This window comes from Cicer arietinum, chromosome 6, assembly GCF_000331145.2.
Source record: "Cicer arietinum cultivar CDC Frontier isolate Library 1 chromosome 6, Cicar.CDCFrontier_v2.0, whole genome shotgun sequence".
NCBI classification, from domain to species: domain Eukaryota; kingdom Viridiplantae; phylum Streptophyta; class Magnoliopsida; order Fabales; family Fabaceae; genus Cicer; species Cicer arietinum.
The window spans coordinates 10,782,405-10,799,762 of record NC_021165.2 but is presented as its reverse complement, the minus strand read 5'-3'; the positions used below and the strand labels follow the sequence as shown (position 1 = coordinate 10,799,762).

At 33.0% G+C, this 17,358-nt stretch overlaps 2 protein-coding genes across 4 annotated transcripts in view; both read left to right on the top strand.

Moving 5' to 3' along the window:
* The first annotated feature begins 346 nt into the window (after positions 1 to 346).
* Positions 347 to 10,412, top strand: LOC101497432 (mannosyl-oligosaccharide glucosidase GCS1-like). 2 transcript variants are annotated; one of them, XM_012716908.3, is made up of 22 exons: positions 347 to 706; positions 799 to 872; positions 1,362 to 1,613; positions 1,938 to 2,112; positions 2,423 to 2,509; positions 2,636 to 2,704; positions 2,998 to 3,094; positions 3,466 to 3,578; positions 4,084 to 4,191; positions 6,250 to 6,371; positions 6,571 to 6,678; positions 6,764 to 6,837; positions 7,406 to 7,531; positions 7,624 to 7,691; positions 8,131 to 8,280; positions 8,359 to 8,409; positions 8,512 to 8,568; positions 8,690 to 8,839; positions 9,061 to 9,152; positions 9,253 to 9,362; positions 9,430 to 9,493; positions 9,996 to 10,412. In XM_012716908.3, the coding sequence occupies exons 1-22, from the start codon at positions 569 to 571 to the stop codon at positions 10,138 to 10,140; spliced, it is 2,430 nt and encodes an 809-aa protein (XP_012572362.1). In that variant the 5' UTR covers positions 347 to 568; the 3' UTR covers positions 10,141 to 10,412. The 2 variants fall into 2 exon arrangements, with proteins under 2 accessions (XP_012572362.1, XP_004504461.1); XM_004504404.4 differs by having other exon boundaries at positions 349 to 706; positions 3,496 to 3,578.
* A 1,810-nt stretch (positions 10,413 to 12,222) lies between these two features.
* LOC113783889 (mannosyl-oligosaccharide glucosidase GCS1-like) overlaps positions 12,223 to 17,358 on the top strand; it is a 12,604-nt gene continuing 7,468 nt past the window's right edge. The window contains exons 1-9 of one of the 2 annotated variants that reach the window (XR_003473255.2): positions 12,223 to 12,605; positions 12,724 to 12,797; positions 13,398 to 13,649; positions 13,844 to 14,018; positions 14,526 to 14,612; positions 14,735 to 14,803; positions 15,940 to 16,036; positions 16,422 to 16,504; positions 16,692 to 16,799. Coding sequence is in view for 1 of the 2 variants with exons in the window: in XM_004504399.4 (XP_004504456.1) it covers positions 12,330 to 12,605; positions 12,724 to 12,797; positions 13,398 to 13,649; positions 13,844 to 14,018; positions 14,526 to 14,612; positions 14,735 to 14,803; positions 15,940 to 16,036; positions 16,422 to 16,504; positions 16,692 to 16,799 (1,221 nt within the window). In the remaining variant the exon portion in view is untranslated. The remainder of the gene's footprint in view (positions 12,606 to 12,723; positions 12,798 to 13,397; positions 13,650 to 13,843; positions 14,019 to 14,525; positions 14,613 to 14,734; positions 14,804 to 15,939; positions 16,037 to 16,421; positions 16,505 to 16,691; positions 16,800 to 17,358) is intronic. The other variant, XM_004504399.4, reaches the window with a different exon arrangement.

The following is a 17,358-nucleotide window of genomic DNA, read 5'->3' as shown; positions in this document are numbered from 1 at the left end:
TAATCGCATTTAATTTATTTAAATTAATAAAAGTCAATTATATTATTTAAATTATTCTTCATAAAACTTGTTTCACAAGTAAAACAATAATTATTATTGGAAAACTATTTTATTTAGGAGAAAAACGAAATTTTAAACTAACGGGAGAGTATTGTAAAAATAATAAATAGAATTAGTTAATTCAACCATAATTAAATCAATTGCGATTTTAAATTTGAATCGGATTGAAACCTAACAATTAGTTAATTTTTAATTATACAAAGACAACAAAAAAAAGTAAATTAGTAAAAAACAAACCCACAGAAAAAGTAGACGTTTTTGGACTGATCGTATAAGGCATTCTCCCTCCACGTAACAAACTCTTCATTTTTTATTTTATTTTTATTTTTGAAAAAAATATATAACGTCGTTTATCGCCGGTGACCGGAAGTAGAAGAATAACTAGCGGAGTAGAGTGAAATCGTTATTCGAATTCGAAACCGACAACAATTCTTCCCGCGAAAAGGAGGCAAAGTTTTAATCGGAACAGAAGCAGGAGAACAACAAAAGAAGCTCAAAGACGTTCACCATGAACTTCTCAGCACTCTTCATCATCATCACGATCATCTTGTTTCTTATCAGTCATCTCGTAAACTCTACCGCAGAACCTCGTCTGCCTCGCGTCATCACACCATTTCCCGCGCCAAAGTTAACGGACCTTTCTCAGGTTAACTTCAACTTCCAATTCGATCTTGTCTCTTTTATTTCTTCTTTCTTTTCAGAGTTAGATGAATCAGTTCGGTTTTGTTGTTGTTGCAGTTTCAAGGTAAGCACAAGGAGAGTTTGTATTGGGGAACTTATCGTCCCCATATCTATCTCGGAATTCGTGCCAGGTATTATTAAACGAGCAGTGTTATTTTTCGAGTATAAAAATAGTACTAGGAGATGATTGTGTGCAGAAACCGAGGAGAGAAAAAATTACTGAAAAAAAATGAAAAACCGTATAAAAATACATGTTGGACATTTGTTCAAATATCTTTTCTTTTCTGTTATTTAATTTTATCGTATAATATGAAATGAAATACAATTTGAACTGATAAGTGAAACACTAACACATACACTGGACATAATGTGTAGATATCAATAATAATTAGAAAAAATGAAATATGGTAATAATTAAGTGGACACATATTCAATTTAAAGTTTCGATGCTATATAGATGAGGTGTGTATTTTATTTTGGTTCATTCGTTGATAAAAACCAGCAAAATGTCTGCACAAGGATTTACCGTAGTTAAAAAATAATCAATAATACAGTTTAGTAAATAAAAATGGGAGATTCATTCACTTTTTATGTTATTTTGGGGGTGTGGGTTATGATAGGACTCCACAATCTTTGATGGCTGGATTAATGTGGAACTATGTGGAGGATGACTCGTACCACTTGCGGCATGTTTGTAAACAAGAAGATGATCTAAGTGCTTATGGATGGATAAAGCATGATGGACGTGATTTTGGGCATCAGGTACTGGTTGATCATGGCATGATTTTGAATACTTCCTTTTTAAAATCAAAAGGAGAAGGCAGTGGTTACGGAGGGGATTGGGCAGTTCGACTTGATGTGCAAGTTGATAGGTAATAAGTTATGTTATTAACTCCTAGTTACTTTCATTTTCACACAAGTTTTTAAGGCAGATAAATTTTGTTTATAGTTTCTCTTTATTGGTGATTTCCTTGTGTAAACTTTAAATCAATTTTATCATTTGGTTTGATTTATCTCCTGAATTGATGATAACATACATTAAAAACTTCACTGATCTTACTTTTTCCAATTAGTCTCTCCAGTCCAAAGATAACGTTTTCTAATTTTTTTTATTGGTAACCTGTTTGAGTTTCTGCATTTGCTCTATTGAGTGGTTTTTATTTTTAAAAGGGCTTTGTTCTTGTGATCAACCTCAGGTCTAAGTGGAATAAGAAACATGAGAGTAGTGCCCAACTCTTTTTCTATTTGGCTGATGAGGGTGGCAATGCTCTACATTTAAGTAGTCAAAACTTGAACGTTCACGAGGATTCTTTACTTGCGTCTGGCTCTCGAATAGACATTGGAGACTGGCAGCTACATTTAAAATCATCGGTAATGCTAGGAAATGGTGTTATGGTTAAATGTTCAACACTCTGTTCTTTGTACTACTGCTGTTGGGAATATTATTATAGTTTATCAATTAATTGCTTGTTATTGGCTTATACTACTTCCTTGAAGAAACCTGTAATGTGCCTAATGCAAATTTCCAGACTTCCTTTTTCCTTTGACAGTTTGACCTTTAATTAATCATTATAAACCATTTCCTCTCATGTCAAATGTTGAAATGTAATAATTGTCACTCTTGACCATCTTCAATCTTACATATGGTACATTATCCACTTTCTTGTTTTTTCTTTGTCAGGATGATCTGGAGCTGCATTATTCTGGATTTCACACACCTTACTTTCACAATTTGTCTGATCTTGTTGAGGAAACTCTTGTGACACAAGTATGTAAAGGGAATTTCAATTCAATTTGTCTCGTAATTTACCCGCCAAGCAAAAGTTTATGGTCACAAAATATTTTGTTGGGGTGTTCTTTTTTTATTTTTGCTTTGATGCACATGTAATGTTAGAGAAGAAAGCATGGCCGAATGCAGCTACCTGACTCCTCAGATGATTTACCAAATGTGTTGGTCTTTCAGGTAATAGAAAATCCACACACCTTCTGAGACCCATTTAAAATTTACGAGTTTCACTCTCCCCCCTCTCTCAATCTTTTTATATCTATTTCACACACAACAATAATTACAACTACCAAAAGTCCAAACTTGTTTCTGATTGGGTTAATTACATGCATTACCTGTCATAAACCAAGTCTAACAAACCATTTAGATCTGAACCTCTCTTAATGGTGCTGTTAATCGTAACATGTTCCCAAAAACATCTCATTTGTTGCCACATGTGTTTTTCATTTGATTTTAATTCATGCCCACAGATTATAGGTGGGTTCCCTTTCACATCAGATATTATACTTGTCTCAGAAACTAATTCAGAAAGTTCAAGAGTAGAAGAACGTCTCAACAGTCTTACAGGTTTTTCCCTCACTTCTCTGTGGTGTTTGTCCTTAAGTTTGAAGGGTATATTTATCTTTTCTATCCCACATTGATTACTATTTCTTTGTTACAAAGAGTCGGTCATTGTTCAGAAAACTTACTTCTCAAGTTGATAGAAAATATAAATGCTTATACAAATGCCTTGCTAATTTTTGTTCATTAATGTAATGGCTGAAATTTGGATGATAAGTCTGCTTTACTTTCAGATTCACTTGTTTTTGTTTTCGATATCTCTCTTAGAACGCATATGTGTTAATATATTCTATACACTAAAGAGAGCAGGCTACTCTTTACTGAATTTATATAAATATTCATTTTCATTGGCATTAGTGTGCTAAGCCTGTGTATAGTTGTATGTTTGTTCTTCTGCTCAACGTTAGGTATCTCATTGTCCAACGAACTGAAATATAAAGAGCAGGCATTTGATGAAAAGATTGAGAAAATATTCAATTTGGCTGATAAGGTACTAAGTTTGTTGTTCTTTGGCTTATTGATTCTTTTATCTAATTTTCTCATATTTTATAGTTTATTCTTCTTGTTTGGTATTTAAATTTGTTCTGATTCTCTCGTGTTTCATTTGGTTGAGTAAATTCATTTAGAAGTTTATACTCCCTTCGTCCATAAATATAATACTCATTTTTTAGATTTGTCTGACTCTTTTTATAAGAATCCTTTTATATTATTCAATACATTAATTATTTCTTTATAATAATATCCTTATTTATTTTGTACATAGGAAAGATAAACACTCGCTCTTCCTCTAGTGCAAATAAGATAGTGCGATCATGAGGCCAATAATTATTGAGGCAATTTTGAGAAATTAATATACATTATTGATAAATTTATTACTATAAACCAAATTAACAATTTTTCATAAAACTCGTGAATTAGGTAAATGAATCTTATACTAAGTGACAGAGCGGGTATTTGATAGAAATAAATTCTTTATCATATCAGTGGATTTCCAGGTGGATTCAGATTCCATTTCTGTTGGCAAGGCTGCTGTTGGAAACTTGTTAGGTGGAATCGGTTACTTCTACGGCCAGTCAAAAATTGCTCTGTCAGGAAACCCAAACGTAAGTTAATTCAGTTTGTTCTTTATACTACCCCATCTTAAAATAATTAACTCATTTGCAAAAAAAAATTTGTCCTAAAATGGATGACCCTTTCAATTTTCAATACACTTTTTTTCCAATAATACCATTAATTAATACTACTTACATCATTTTCAATGTACTATCTCTCATTGTACATTTATGACACTGATAGTGCATCAATATTCAACTAGGATAATTTGGTAAAAGTGGTATTCTCTCTGTTTCATTTATACGTTTTTCTTAATATGTGTGAAAATGAACAAATGACTCAATTATTTTGGGACATAGAGTATCACCTTTTAATAACACCTAACTTGACATGTGATTATCATAATTATAAATTTTTTGACATATGATTATCATAAATATAAGAGTTATTGTAAATTGAGAGTAATGTATGTATTGATTGTGTGTTTAATGAGATCACACACCTTTCTATTTATAATGATGCTGCAATAATTACATTCAATGTCTAAGAAGTTGTATTGACTAGGACTACTAACAATTAGCCTAGGAGGTTGCACAATCAAGGATAATAAAAACATTGAAGCTAAGTTTGACAACTGTTGAACTAGTTTGAGAAGGCCCCATCAATTATTCATGTGTGGAAAAATAGTCGCCATTGGATTGATCATCAGTGAGAATAAAATGCGCCGCTGATATGATTCATACGTGGGAATAGAGTCACCACCAGTTTGATAGTCGGTGGGAATAAACAACGTCACTAATATGATTCATATATGGGAATATGGTCACCACCAGTGGGATTAAAACGATTGTCTGAGCATATGGTACCTTGTCATTGAAACCAATTTATCACAACAAATATAGTGCGAAAAGGGGAGTTGAAAGATTGCTGAAAAATCACCAACTGATGAAAAGACCCGCAAAAGCTTGCCGAGAGGCGTCTGTGACAGCCGACGATGAAATGAGGTGGCTAGAGATAGGTGCACAAGCATATTTTGGTGGAGGCGCGTGAGACCCACGCGCAAAAAAGGTGGACATGCGTGCGGTGTCAGTTGGCGACAGGAAAAGCACCTCCGTGCTCTCTGGAGGATTACGGCGGTGTGTGGTGATTTTGGACAGTGGGTCGCATTGGAAAAGGTGCAACTGATGTTGGCACAGCTGTAACAATGTAAACAAGGATAGAAATATGGAAAAATATTGGTTATGGTGCAGCTGGAAAAATGCAGAGTTGACAGTGGTGGCACACTGGAAAGAAGACACGCGGTGACAGAGCAAGGGTACACAGTGGTGGCGGTACTGAGACAGTGGTAGTGGTGTGGATGGCTGCTAGAAAGGCTACCACTGTGGCGGCAAATGCCGCCGCTGACGGCGGCAGTAAACCACAAAGACAGGTCACAGAATCAGAATTTGCTCTATACCATGTAAAATTAGAGTAGTTTATGTGTGATTCTTGTGTGTCTAATAAGATCAAACACCTTTCTATTCATAATGATACTCCAATTATTACATTCAATGTCTAGAAAGTTGTATTGAGAAGGACCACTAACAATTAGCCTGGGATGTTGCACAATCAAGAAATAATAAAAACATACACTGAATTTTAGCATTATCTTTCATGCATTTTATTTTTCTGTTGGCAAAGAGTAAATTTTTTAGAGACAAGAAAGTACAAGAACAGAGGATTGCTAACCACCAAAAATGACTTCTGTCTAATATGAAATTTCTTTATTTGTTTCCAGTCACCGATTAAAGACAATTTTATCCCACACCAGCAGAAAAAAAAATCCTTGAAAACTCTGGTGTGTCAGAAAAATGAGTTTAGGCTGGAAAAGAGATCCGGTGTTAGTTGCTTTGTCTGTATCAATTCAATCTGCAGTTATTTTCCTTACTAGTTACTACTCATGAAACTCTTCATCCTAGCAGTGTGGCTTTGTTATTCTTTAATTAATTGCAGTAAGTGGGTCTATTTTTCCTATCTACATCATCATATTACTATCCTTTTAAACTTTAAGTAAGCTGTCCGCAATTTAGAAATCAGACAAATATGCAGTGGGTTGTTTTCCTTTGCAGCATAAAGAACACGTTCCTTATATATCATATTGGCCTGCTGAGCTTTACACAGCTGTACCATGTCGATCAACCTTCCCTAGAGGATTTTTATGGGATGAAGGTTTTCATCAACTTCTAATCTGGTTAGTTTCCAGTGCTAATAACAATGTGCATGACCACCACCATCACCACCACTATTATTATTTTCTTGTTTCAAATTCTCCTAAAATGCCGATAAGTGTCGTATTATCTTGACTGCGCAAGATTTACTGCTAGTACTATCCAACAAACAAATCATCTTTCAGTAAATTTGCTTTATTTGCACTTATGCACGTTAAGCAGGCGTTGGGATATTCATATTTCATTGGATATCATTGGACACTGGTTGGATTTGATTAACATTGATGGGTGGATACCACGAGAACAAATTCTGGGGGCTGAAGCATTAAGGTTTAGTATTAAACATTTTTTTTTCTTAAATGATTGCACTATCTTTTTAGCTATCCTTGTGACAAAGATTCTTCTGTACTTGCAGTAGGGTCCCAGAAGAATATGTTCCTCAGCATCCAACAAATGGAAATCCTCCAACTATGCTTTTAGCATTAAGTGGTATATGTTAATGTTCCTTTTTCTATTTTCCGCTATTATATTATTATTTTTTCCCTAATTATGGCTTATGAGAATCATTATTTCTAAAAGAAGGATACAAATATGATCCTATTAGCAAGTTCAAGCAAGCCAAAGAGCTTTGAACAATCCGAAAGTTGTACATTTAAGGAAACTCTTTGACAATTTATGCGAAGTGCGTATATTTATAAATATTGCTTTAGAACTGAAGCATGACTAAAATTAGTTTGGTAATATTGAATCCATCTTAAAATATATGGGGGCTGCTGGAAAGCAATCTTTTAGATTTTGATGCTATTTTCATTACTTTCTTAGTTTTGAAAAATCAGTTAATGCGTGAAATAACTAAAAATATATCCTTAAGAATGAAGGCAATTTATGTGATCATGGGGTATAAAAGATAAAAAATGCACCAGTAATGCACCCCTTGGGTTACAGTTACACAATTATGCAGTAACTTAGATATTTTTGTTTCTGTAAATTCTGTGCACCCCACCAAAAGATAGTTATCTATTTCCCAACCAAAGTAACCAAAAACATGTTTTTACAGGTATAATCAATGCCTTGAAGAATAGTGAGTTTAATGCGATGGATAGAAGTGAGATCTCTCTGTTCCTGGAGTGTGCCTTTGGTCGATTAGAAGCATGGTTCCAATGGTTGAATATAACTCAGTCAGGTATATACTATACTGCAAATGTGGACGCTGGAGCATTGGAAATAGATTGTTTCTTTCTAAGCTTGTATATTTATTATATCTTTTTAATATAGGGGAACAGATGAGCAGCTACTATTGGCATGGACGGGACAATGTGACAACATTTGAATTAAATCCTCAGGTTGTAATATGCATTTGTAAAACAGAAAGTTCTAACAATAGGACAATACTGTCTGACCTTACGTATAATTTCAATCTCAATTGTCTCAGCCGAAACAGCTGTTGGCATGCTTAAAACTAAAGCTAATGCTAATGTATTCATGGATGAGATATATATAGAATGCTATGACAACAGGATAAAACCTACTTAATACAATAAGTCTTATTTTTCTAGAAAGATTAAGCATATTGGACGGCTTTCGCTGTTGTTACTAAAAAGTTGAATGTCATTGACACAGGCCCTGGGTGAGTCTGAAACCTATACTCTCTTGCAGTTATGTTGTTTCTTTGAGATCACAGTACAGAGTGATCTGTAACTATGTTGGTCGATTATGACAAAGCTTTCTCTGTCCTGAACAAAGACATATGCTTCTAACTAACATAATTTCTGGCACTTCCAGACGCTGTCCTCTGGATTCGATGATTACCCGCGTGCTTCTCACCCAAGTGCAGATGAACGCCACTTGGATCTTAGATGTTGGGTGTTACTTGCAGCAGAATGTATGCATTCCATTGAACAGTTTTTGAATAAGGAAACCAAACCTGGCAGGGTACAATTTAAAAATAAATGTTGGCTGAAGTTAGTGAAATCACCTAATTTGATTAATATATTGAATGAAATGATGCAGAGTTATGGTTCTACTGCTAAATTGCTATCAGATATTGAGTTACTGAACCAGGTATTTGCCTGCGCTCCCCCTCTTCCTTTCTTCAGAGCTGTTGCACACCTTGATATTTCATTATGCATCTCTGCTGTTGATATTTCATTATGTCCCATTCAGTTGCATTTTGATGACGCCTATGGTGCTTACTTTGATTTTGGAAATCATTCGGAAAAGGTATGTTGTCCAGTTATTTATGTTTAATATTTGTATTCTTACCGTTGCAAGATTAACAATGCATGGGATTCCCTTTTCATGTCTGAGAATGAGCTTTTCTTTACATGCTTAACCAAGATAGGTTCAACTTAAATGGAAAGAATTGAAAGTGGGACACAATCATGCTACTCGCCAGCTTGTCCGAGAAGTTTTGGAGAGGCCTGTATTGAGACTGGTTCCTCAAATCGGATATGTCAGTTTCTTTCCATTCATGGGGAGAATCATTTCATCTGTAAGTAATGCACTTAATTCTGAATATCATGATTTTCTGTGCTAAGTTCATCCTTTTTGGTTCATTGCACAATTAGATGCATTTTTAAAGAGTGATAAGGTGATTTGAAGGAAGAATATAAGGGTTGGAGAGATATTGGGTTCAACTCTCCTTACTAAAGATTTATAACTACTACTAATTACTAATATTTGTCATTTTTTCAATCTTACTATCTCATTCAGGGATCATTGATTCTGGAAAAGCAGCTTGAACTCATTTCAAATCGCAGCCTATTATGGACTGACTATGGTCTACGTTCTCTTGCCAAAACAAGGTCTCATCAGCCTACTCTCTAATGGATTAAATTTGAGTGACCTTATTCAGCATACGTTGATTACTTGAGTGACCAAAAATGATATATTTTTATTCTGCAGTTCCTTGTACATGAAATACAACACAGAACATGATGCTCCATATTGGAGAGGCACAATTTGGATAAACATGAATTACAGAGTTCTTTCAGCGCTCCACCATTACTCCAAAGGTATATCTGCATATATTCCACTTTATTCATTGCTTCTTGAAACTAATGTGTAGGTTGAATCTTGCAGAGAGTGGGCCATATCAGGACAAAGCTAAAGCCATGTACAAAGAGTTGAGGAGCAATTTAATTAGGTATTGTTTGATTAGGCTGAAATATTGGTTAAAGGTATTGATTGGGCGTTGTGGTGTGACAACAAAACTGGCCAACAATTTAAATTGTTAAGGCATGTCAAATACATGGTTAATTACGTTTAATGAATGGTTAATTGAACATAATTATTTCACAATGTTAAACGTTATTAACCATAATTTTTATGTGTATATTTTGAACACATGAAATGGTTAGTGAATATCATATATATTCAAATACTTGAAATCATGTATATCTGAACACAATTTGAATGATTGATTAACTCTAAAAAACTGTGGTTAATGACATTCAACTTTGTGGTTCATTACGTTCATTTGATGATTAATGAGTTGTGATATCCTATGAAATTCATTAACCGTCAATTAAACATAATTAACCACATATTTAAACAATACTAATCATTCAAATTGTTGTCAAATTTTTGTCAAAATATAATATCTCATTGATTGGTCTTTAAAACGTTGTCTTTCCTCGGTAATGCAGAAATATAGTACGCAATTATCAACAGACTGGATTTTTGTGGGAGCAGTACGATCAGATTAAGGGAAATGGAAAAGGGGCACATCCATTTACAGGTTGGACATCAGTTGTAGTATTAATCATGGCGGAAGCATATGACACAATTTAAGACAACACATGCTCTTTTCTCAGCTTTCATTCAAAAGTACCACGAGGCAATATGTTATGGCTAGAATTTAAACTTAATTATTCAAGCTACGCCTTGGAGACGATGTAGTTGAAATGTATTAATATACATATACTAGTAGGTAAATGTTTCTTGCACAAATCATAAATTGTTTTAACAATTTTTTATGTAAAAAGTAAAAACATAAAATATTTAAAGGTGACCCCCACAATGATCCACATTATGTAATCACATATTATATCTTTGATATTTAACCCGTTGTACACTGCCATCATGCGGTAAGCAAAAGCTTGAAAGTGTAGTTTCTTGTATAACGTGTCTTCAGACGTGAGAAATACAAAATCCAAACATAGCATAAACGAAGAATAAAGCAACAAAGGAAAAGTCTCGTGAAAAAAAAAGGGAAAGAAATATCTACGAAAGTTTCTTACATACTCTTGTCGGATCTCGGTGACAATTTATTTTAGTTTAGTCAAACATTCAAATTCCTCACTTTCCGTCTTGATCTTTAATTAAAATTGGCAGTTTGCCGATCATAATCGAAAGGTTTCAGCCATAATGAGTAAACCACATAAATAGTCTTTGATTTTTTAAGAAGTTATCAAATAGATCATTGAAACTATAAATATTTTAAAAAGATTCTATAAACTATATCAAGTTTTACTCATATTAGTATCAGACTTTGACATATATATATTTTTTAATATATATTTCTCATACAAATTTCCATGCATATTGTTATTGAAATTAAAATATTATATATATTTGTATACGTTTAGGAGGTATTTGCTTAATGACAAGAGTTTTGACAAGAGTTTGAACCTCAAGAAATAGAGTTGTAAAAGGACCATTAATACAATTATTCTTAATAATAATTTTCCTTTACCCAATTTAAATATATTATATATATACTTTCATAATAAATAATTTTCCAACATGAGTCTCACACTAGCTAAATACATTTGTATACAAAAAGAAATTTATTAACAGTATTTCATAAAATATATACTTTTGATTATAATATCAATTTTTTTTGAAGAGGTATCAACTTTTTTTTTTTTACCCATAAGAGGATAAAATCTTAATAATTTGTAGTTCGGTTGAAGGTCATCGAAGGTAAGTAAAATACAAAAAAAAAAAAATTATTTAATCAAAATTCAAATTGAAAATTTCTTAATTAATTGTTAATTAAATCTCATTAGCAAGATGTCAACTTCTCTTTAATTATATATTATTTTTTCGACAAAAAGAAAATGATATTCATTTATTCAAATCAATGGAATATATCAAATACAAATACAAATTCAACATCTCTAAAAGCGAAATGGATGAATCTCCGAACATACTTACCAACATCCAATTTAATATTGTGACAAAGTTAAAATGATTGGAATACTCATGCCTCTATAATCTGTCAATCTAAATTAAATGAATACCACAATAGGACAAATAATCAAACAAACACCGAACCAAGACGAAAAATGAAACAACGTCGGTTTGAACTAAATTGACATACATTTACGTGAATTATATTCATTTAGCGCATGTAAATCTTTAAACTTAATAGCATACGTGAATTGAACGTGAACTGTATTTACGTATCACATGTAATTTTTTAAATTGTCCTATATGTGAAAATAAGCAATGTAAATATACATAATTTAAGTTTAGATACAATATATTATTTACAACATACGTAAATTCAGATCACGTAAAATTCTCATATTAAAAAAAAAACGAACTCAAATGTAAATCAATAAATGTATCTTGTTGATGACTTTAACCACAATATGAAAAATAAACTTATATAGTATAAATTACGAGCGAATTATGTAAGATATAAATAAATAAAAATTATGATGCATAAGTTATGTACATGTAATAGGAGCGTCAAATATTATAAATATTATAAGGTGGGAGATGTTAACGAAGAGAAAAAGATAAAAAAATAAATTTTAAGAATGCGACAAACAATGAAATGGTATTTTGAATATTTGTGGATAAGCAAAATTGTATGAAATATGATATGTTTATAAAAAGCTACGAGGGAGTATTTAAATATTTAATCTATAATTATATAACCCGCGCACTGCTCTATAACTAGTAACTGTAAGTAACTAGAACATCACTACTCTGCTCCGTTAGTCAACTCAACGATCGATCAACTAGAAATGAGCGGAAGTGGAAGAACAACCGCTCGGAGCAGAGTAAGATCCTCCTCCTCTGAACCCGACGCCGATTCTCTCCAAGAAAGTATTAACCGTAACAGAAGCAGAACCAAATATGGAAGCTCATTTCCGTTATTCAGCATCAAAGTTCTTCTCGCCTTCTTCGCATTCTTCATCATCTTGTTTCTCATTCGTCACCTCGTTAATTCCGTATCAGAACCTCATATTCCTCGCGTCATTACGCCGTTTCCCGCACCAAAGATCATGGACCTTCCTCAGGTCAACTTCAAACTTCTTGCATTTCATCATCACTCTTAATCCTTTTTTCTATTTTGCTTTTATAAATTTATTTGGTTTATGTGAATGAATCGGTTCGGTGTTGTTGTTGTTGTTGCAGTTTCAAGGTGAGCACAGAGAGAGCTTGTATTGGGGAACCTATCGTCCCCATCTCTATCTTGGAATTCGTGCTAGGTATGATTTCACTGTCTCTGAAACATACATGATTTTTGTTTTTGCATGAGTGTGGTGTGTTTCCACTACGACATGTTCAAATATATTATTTGAGTTTATCTTACTTGAAAGACTTTTTAGCTTATTTCTAAATATGCTATTCCGGATAGTTTATAGAATAGTGCTTATATTATGGATACTTAATTAATCTGTTTATTCAAATATGACCTTATTTATATATTTATTGATAAAATAACTACGTGTCTACACAATTTTATTTTGTTTTCACTGAAAAGAAAGCAGAGACTATTTGAGTGATTTTGTACTAATAATGGTGCACAAATCGTGCATCACACAAAAATTGAATAAACCATCAATTTAATCCTTGAAGTATCACTATCTCCAATTTAGTCCCTCAAATGACGGATTCAATGCACTTTAAGGGACGGAATTGGAGAGAGAGAGTGATGCTTTCAAAACTAAATTAATGGTTTATTCCACATAAATTGGTGTTTATATATTTGACTTCGATTGTGTGTGTGGGATGCCGATGACAACAACATATATGGCTCTCACTTATTTCTGTGTTTTTTCTGGGGCATGCTTGTGTGTTTATGTCAGGACTCCACAATCTTTGATGGCTGGATTGATGTGGATTGGTGTGAAGGATGGCAGTAATCACTTGAGGCATGTTTGCAGACATGAGGATGAATTAAGTGCTTATGGTTGGATAAAGCATAATGGACGTGATTATGGGAATCAAGTACTGGTTGACCATGGCATGATCCTGACTACCGAGTTTTTAAAATCAAAGGGGGATGGCAGTGGTTATGGAGGGGACTGGGCAGTTCGAATTGATGTGAAGATTGATAAGTAAGTGATGCTATTAATTTCGAATCACTTTGGTATATATACTATGGCAGACCAACTTTGTGTCTAATTTTTCCTTATTGAAAAGTAGGTAGGGGCCGGTTTGTTTCCCTGTATGAGTATCTGTATCTCTCAGTATTGCTATATTCAATAATTTTTATCGATTGGACGACTTTGTTCTTTTGGTCCAAACCCAGGTCTAAGTGGAATGAGGAAATTGGGAGAGGTGGCCAGCTCTTTTTCTATTTGGCTGATGAAGGTGGTAATGTTCTTGATGTAGGTAGAGAAAACTTGAACATTCTTGAGAGTTCTTTACTTGCATCTGGCTCTCGAACAGACATTGGAGATTGGCAGCTGCATTTAAAGTCAAAGGTAATGCTCGAAAATGGTATTATGATTAAATATTTAAGAATATCTTGTTCGTACTACCACCATTAGACCTAATAGTACTTGTCTTGGGTATGTCCTATATTGCCTCAACCGTGAACACCCTCCATGTTGCTTTGTTAGCAACTTGAATATGACCTTGAAATTGATATTGATTTGCTTGAAAGATTAACTCTTAGCCTTGTGATTTTTATAATGAAAAATGTGCAACTATGATCCATTGATTATAGGGATTAAATTCGGTACCTACGACCTATATCTTAAGCTTTCCTAATTAATAATTACATCAGAGAAAGTTTGCGAGGAAAGAGGGAATATTTATATACAGGAAATATGGGATATCTCGACATATCTCAACACATATAATGTGCTTTTATTTAGTTTCTTTTCTATCTGTCTAGATGCAGATTTTTAGACCTATTTTTCATTCTTGATTATCTGTAATGTTATGCCTAATATCATTACTCACTTTCTTATGTTTTTCTTTTCTAGGATGATCTAAAACTGCATTACTCTGGATTTCACACACCTCACTTTCACAATTTGTCTGATCTTGCTGAGGAAAATCTTGCATCACAAGTATGTTAGGGTATTTCTATTCAATTTACCTACTGATATAATTTTCTTGTAATAGAAGATACGTGCTGATAAATATTTGGAGGGTTTTGCTGATATCTCTGCTTATGTGCATGTCTTGGTAGATAAGAAAACATGCTCAATTGCAGCTATCTGACTCATCAGATGATTCTCCTAATGTGTTAGTTTTTCAGGTAACAGAACATATGCACTTTCTGAGACCCATTTTAATAAAGCTCGTACACACATTTGTTTGTGTATAGACACACAACCTAATTGTGTTTTGAAAGCATCTTTCCTATTTGATTTTTATGCCATAACTCACTTGTACTTTTCTTTTTCTACAAGTGAATTTGGTTTTGGTCCTCATAAATTAAGTGAATTTTGGTGTTGGTCCTCATAAAATTTCTTTGGTTTTCAACCCTAAAATTTGAAATCCATATTTTTGGTCCCTACTGTTATCTGTAAACTGTTTATGTATCTATGGAAGATCAATTGATCATCCAATGATGTTTGTGGTGCCTTGTTAGCATGTAATTCCCTTAACTTTTTTGGGCTTAAATGTACTATTGATCTCCCTATTTTAGTTGATTTATGATTTTGGACCCCAAATTTTAACTCCAGGAATATAGTGCTTTAATTTTTAAAATTTCAGATTTCACCTACCACCAAATTTGGGGCTTGTTTTTGCTGACATGTTTAGTTGAATAATCTGCTCGCAAGTCACAGGGTGGTATGGGAATAAATACGTGCATTAAATCATATTATTTTATTTTTCACGTCATAAAGTATTGTTTTAAAAAATGAAAACTTAAAATGAAAACAAAAATGTAAAACCCTATCAAAATCATATTTTCCAAAAAATATGTATTGATACATCACCTAATGACTTGCCAGCTTGTTATTTGACATGACACATAATAAAAATAAGTTCAAAATTAAGTGGTCGGAAAAATCTATGAAGTTTTAAAAGTTAGGGGACTATATTTCCGGATTTGGAAATGGGGGACCAAAATCTTAAATCAGCGAAAATAAGGGGACTAAAAGTGCATTTAAACATTTTTTTATCAAGTCCTAAATCGAATTCTAATTATTTGCCTAAAAATATATTTTAGGAATTAAAAAAAATGATTTTAGAGGTATGAAAACTAAAGGAAAAAAATTATAGGGACCAAAACTTAAGTTTGCCCATTTTATAAGGACCGACAACAATAATTTCAAAGAGGGATGATAACCAAAGCAAAAGTTTTACACAGACCAAAACCAAAATTTTCTCATTTTATTGGGACAGAATAAACTTAACCGCTCCTTATTTTACTTCACGCTGCAGATTACTGGTGGGCTTCCTTTCACTACAGATATTGTGTTTATCTCTGGAATTGATTCAGAAAGTTCAAGAGTAGAAGAGCGCATCAATGGTCTTACAGGTTTTTACCACTTGTATATTGTACTTAAAAAAAATATGGTGTGTATATTTATGTGCATTCATGAAAAGGGAGAAAAGATTTAATTTTTTACTTTGTTGCAAGAGTGGTTCATTGCTTTGAAAACCTTCTCAAGTTGACGGATAACATGGGGATTTATACAATTATGTTGCTTATTTATTTTCTTTAATGTAAATTGTAATGACTTAAATTTGGAAGATATGCCGATTTTGTGTTCAAATTCATTTTTGGTTTTGACTCTTAGGATGTTTAATGTATAAATATTATTTTAGTTTTAAGAGAATGAGGCTACTCTTTACTAATATTTAGTTAACATAAATGTTCACAAAGTCAGTGTGTAAATTTTTGTTCTTCTGTTCAATGTTAGGAGCCTCACTATCCAATGAACTGAAATATAAAGAACAGGCATTTGATGAAAAGATTGAGAAAATTTTCAATTTGGCTGAGAAGGTACCAAGTTTATTGTTTTTTGGCTTATTTAGTATGTTATTTCACTTTGTCTAAATCAATGATGTATTAGCCTGGTTTGGTCTTTCGATGTATTCTGAATCTCTCAAGTTTCATATGATTGAGTAAATTCATTTAGAAGTCTATGCATAGTAGAAGTAAATTCTTTATCATATTAGTGGTTTTCCAGGTGGATTCAGAATCCATTTCTGTTGGTGAGGCAGCTGTTGGAAGCTTATTAGGTGGCATCGGCTACTTCTATGGCCAGTCAAAAATTGCTCTGTCAAGAACCCTTAATGTAAGTTGTTACTTCAATTTGTTATAGTCCTTATTGAAGAGTATGCCACCCTTTAGTATCATATAAAGGGGCATATGATTATCATAAATTTGATAGTTATCTTTCATGTGTTTTATTTAGTCTTGGTAAAGTATAAAATTTAGAGACATCACAAAAAAAAGTACAAGATACAAGATTGCTAACCAATAAAGGACGGAATTCTTACTAAATTGAAAATTTCTTCAGGTGCTTCCAGAAATGAATTTATGCCTACAGAAAACCAAGACAATCTAATTAACTAGAAAATCATCCTGATGTTTAGCAAAGAAATCACTTTGAAATAGCTATCACCTAAGATATAAAGAGTAAACGACTATTTTATCATAAAACCAGCAGAAAAAAATTATCCTTGAAAATTGTGGCATGCATCTCGAATCATAAACACCAAATAAATGTGTGCACGGACACTGCTGAAGTGCCTTGCTCTCATTTCCCTTTCTCCTAGAAGTTTCAAATTGGAATCAACATATGAGAAAATGTTCCAAGCTCTTCGTACGAATTCAAGATTTTCTACCACCAG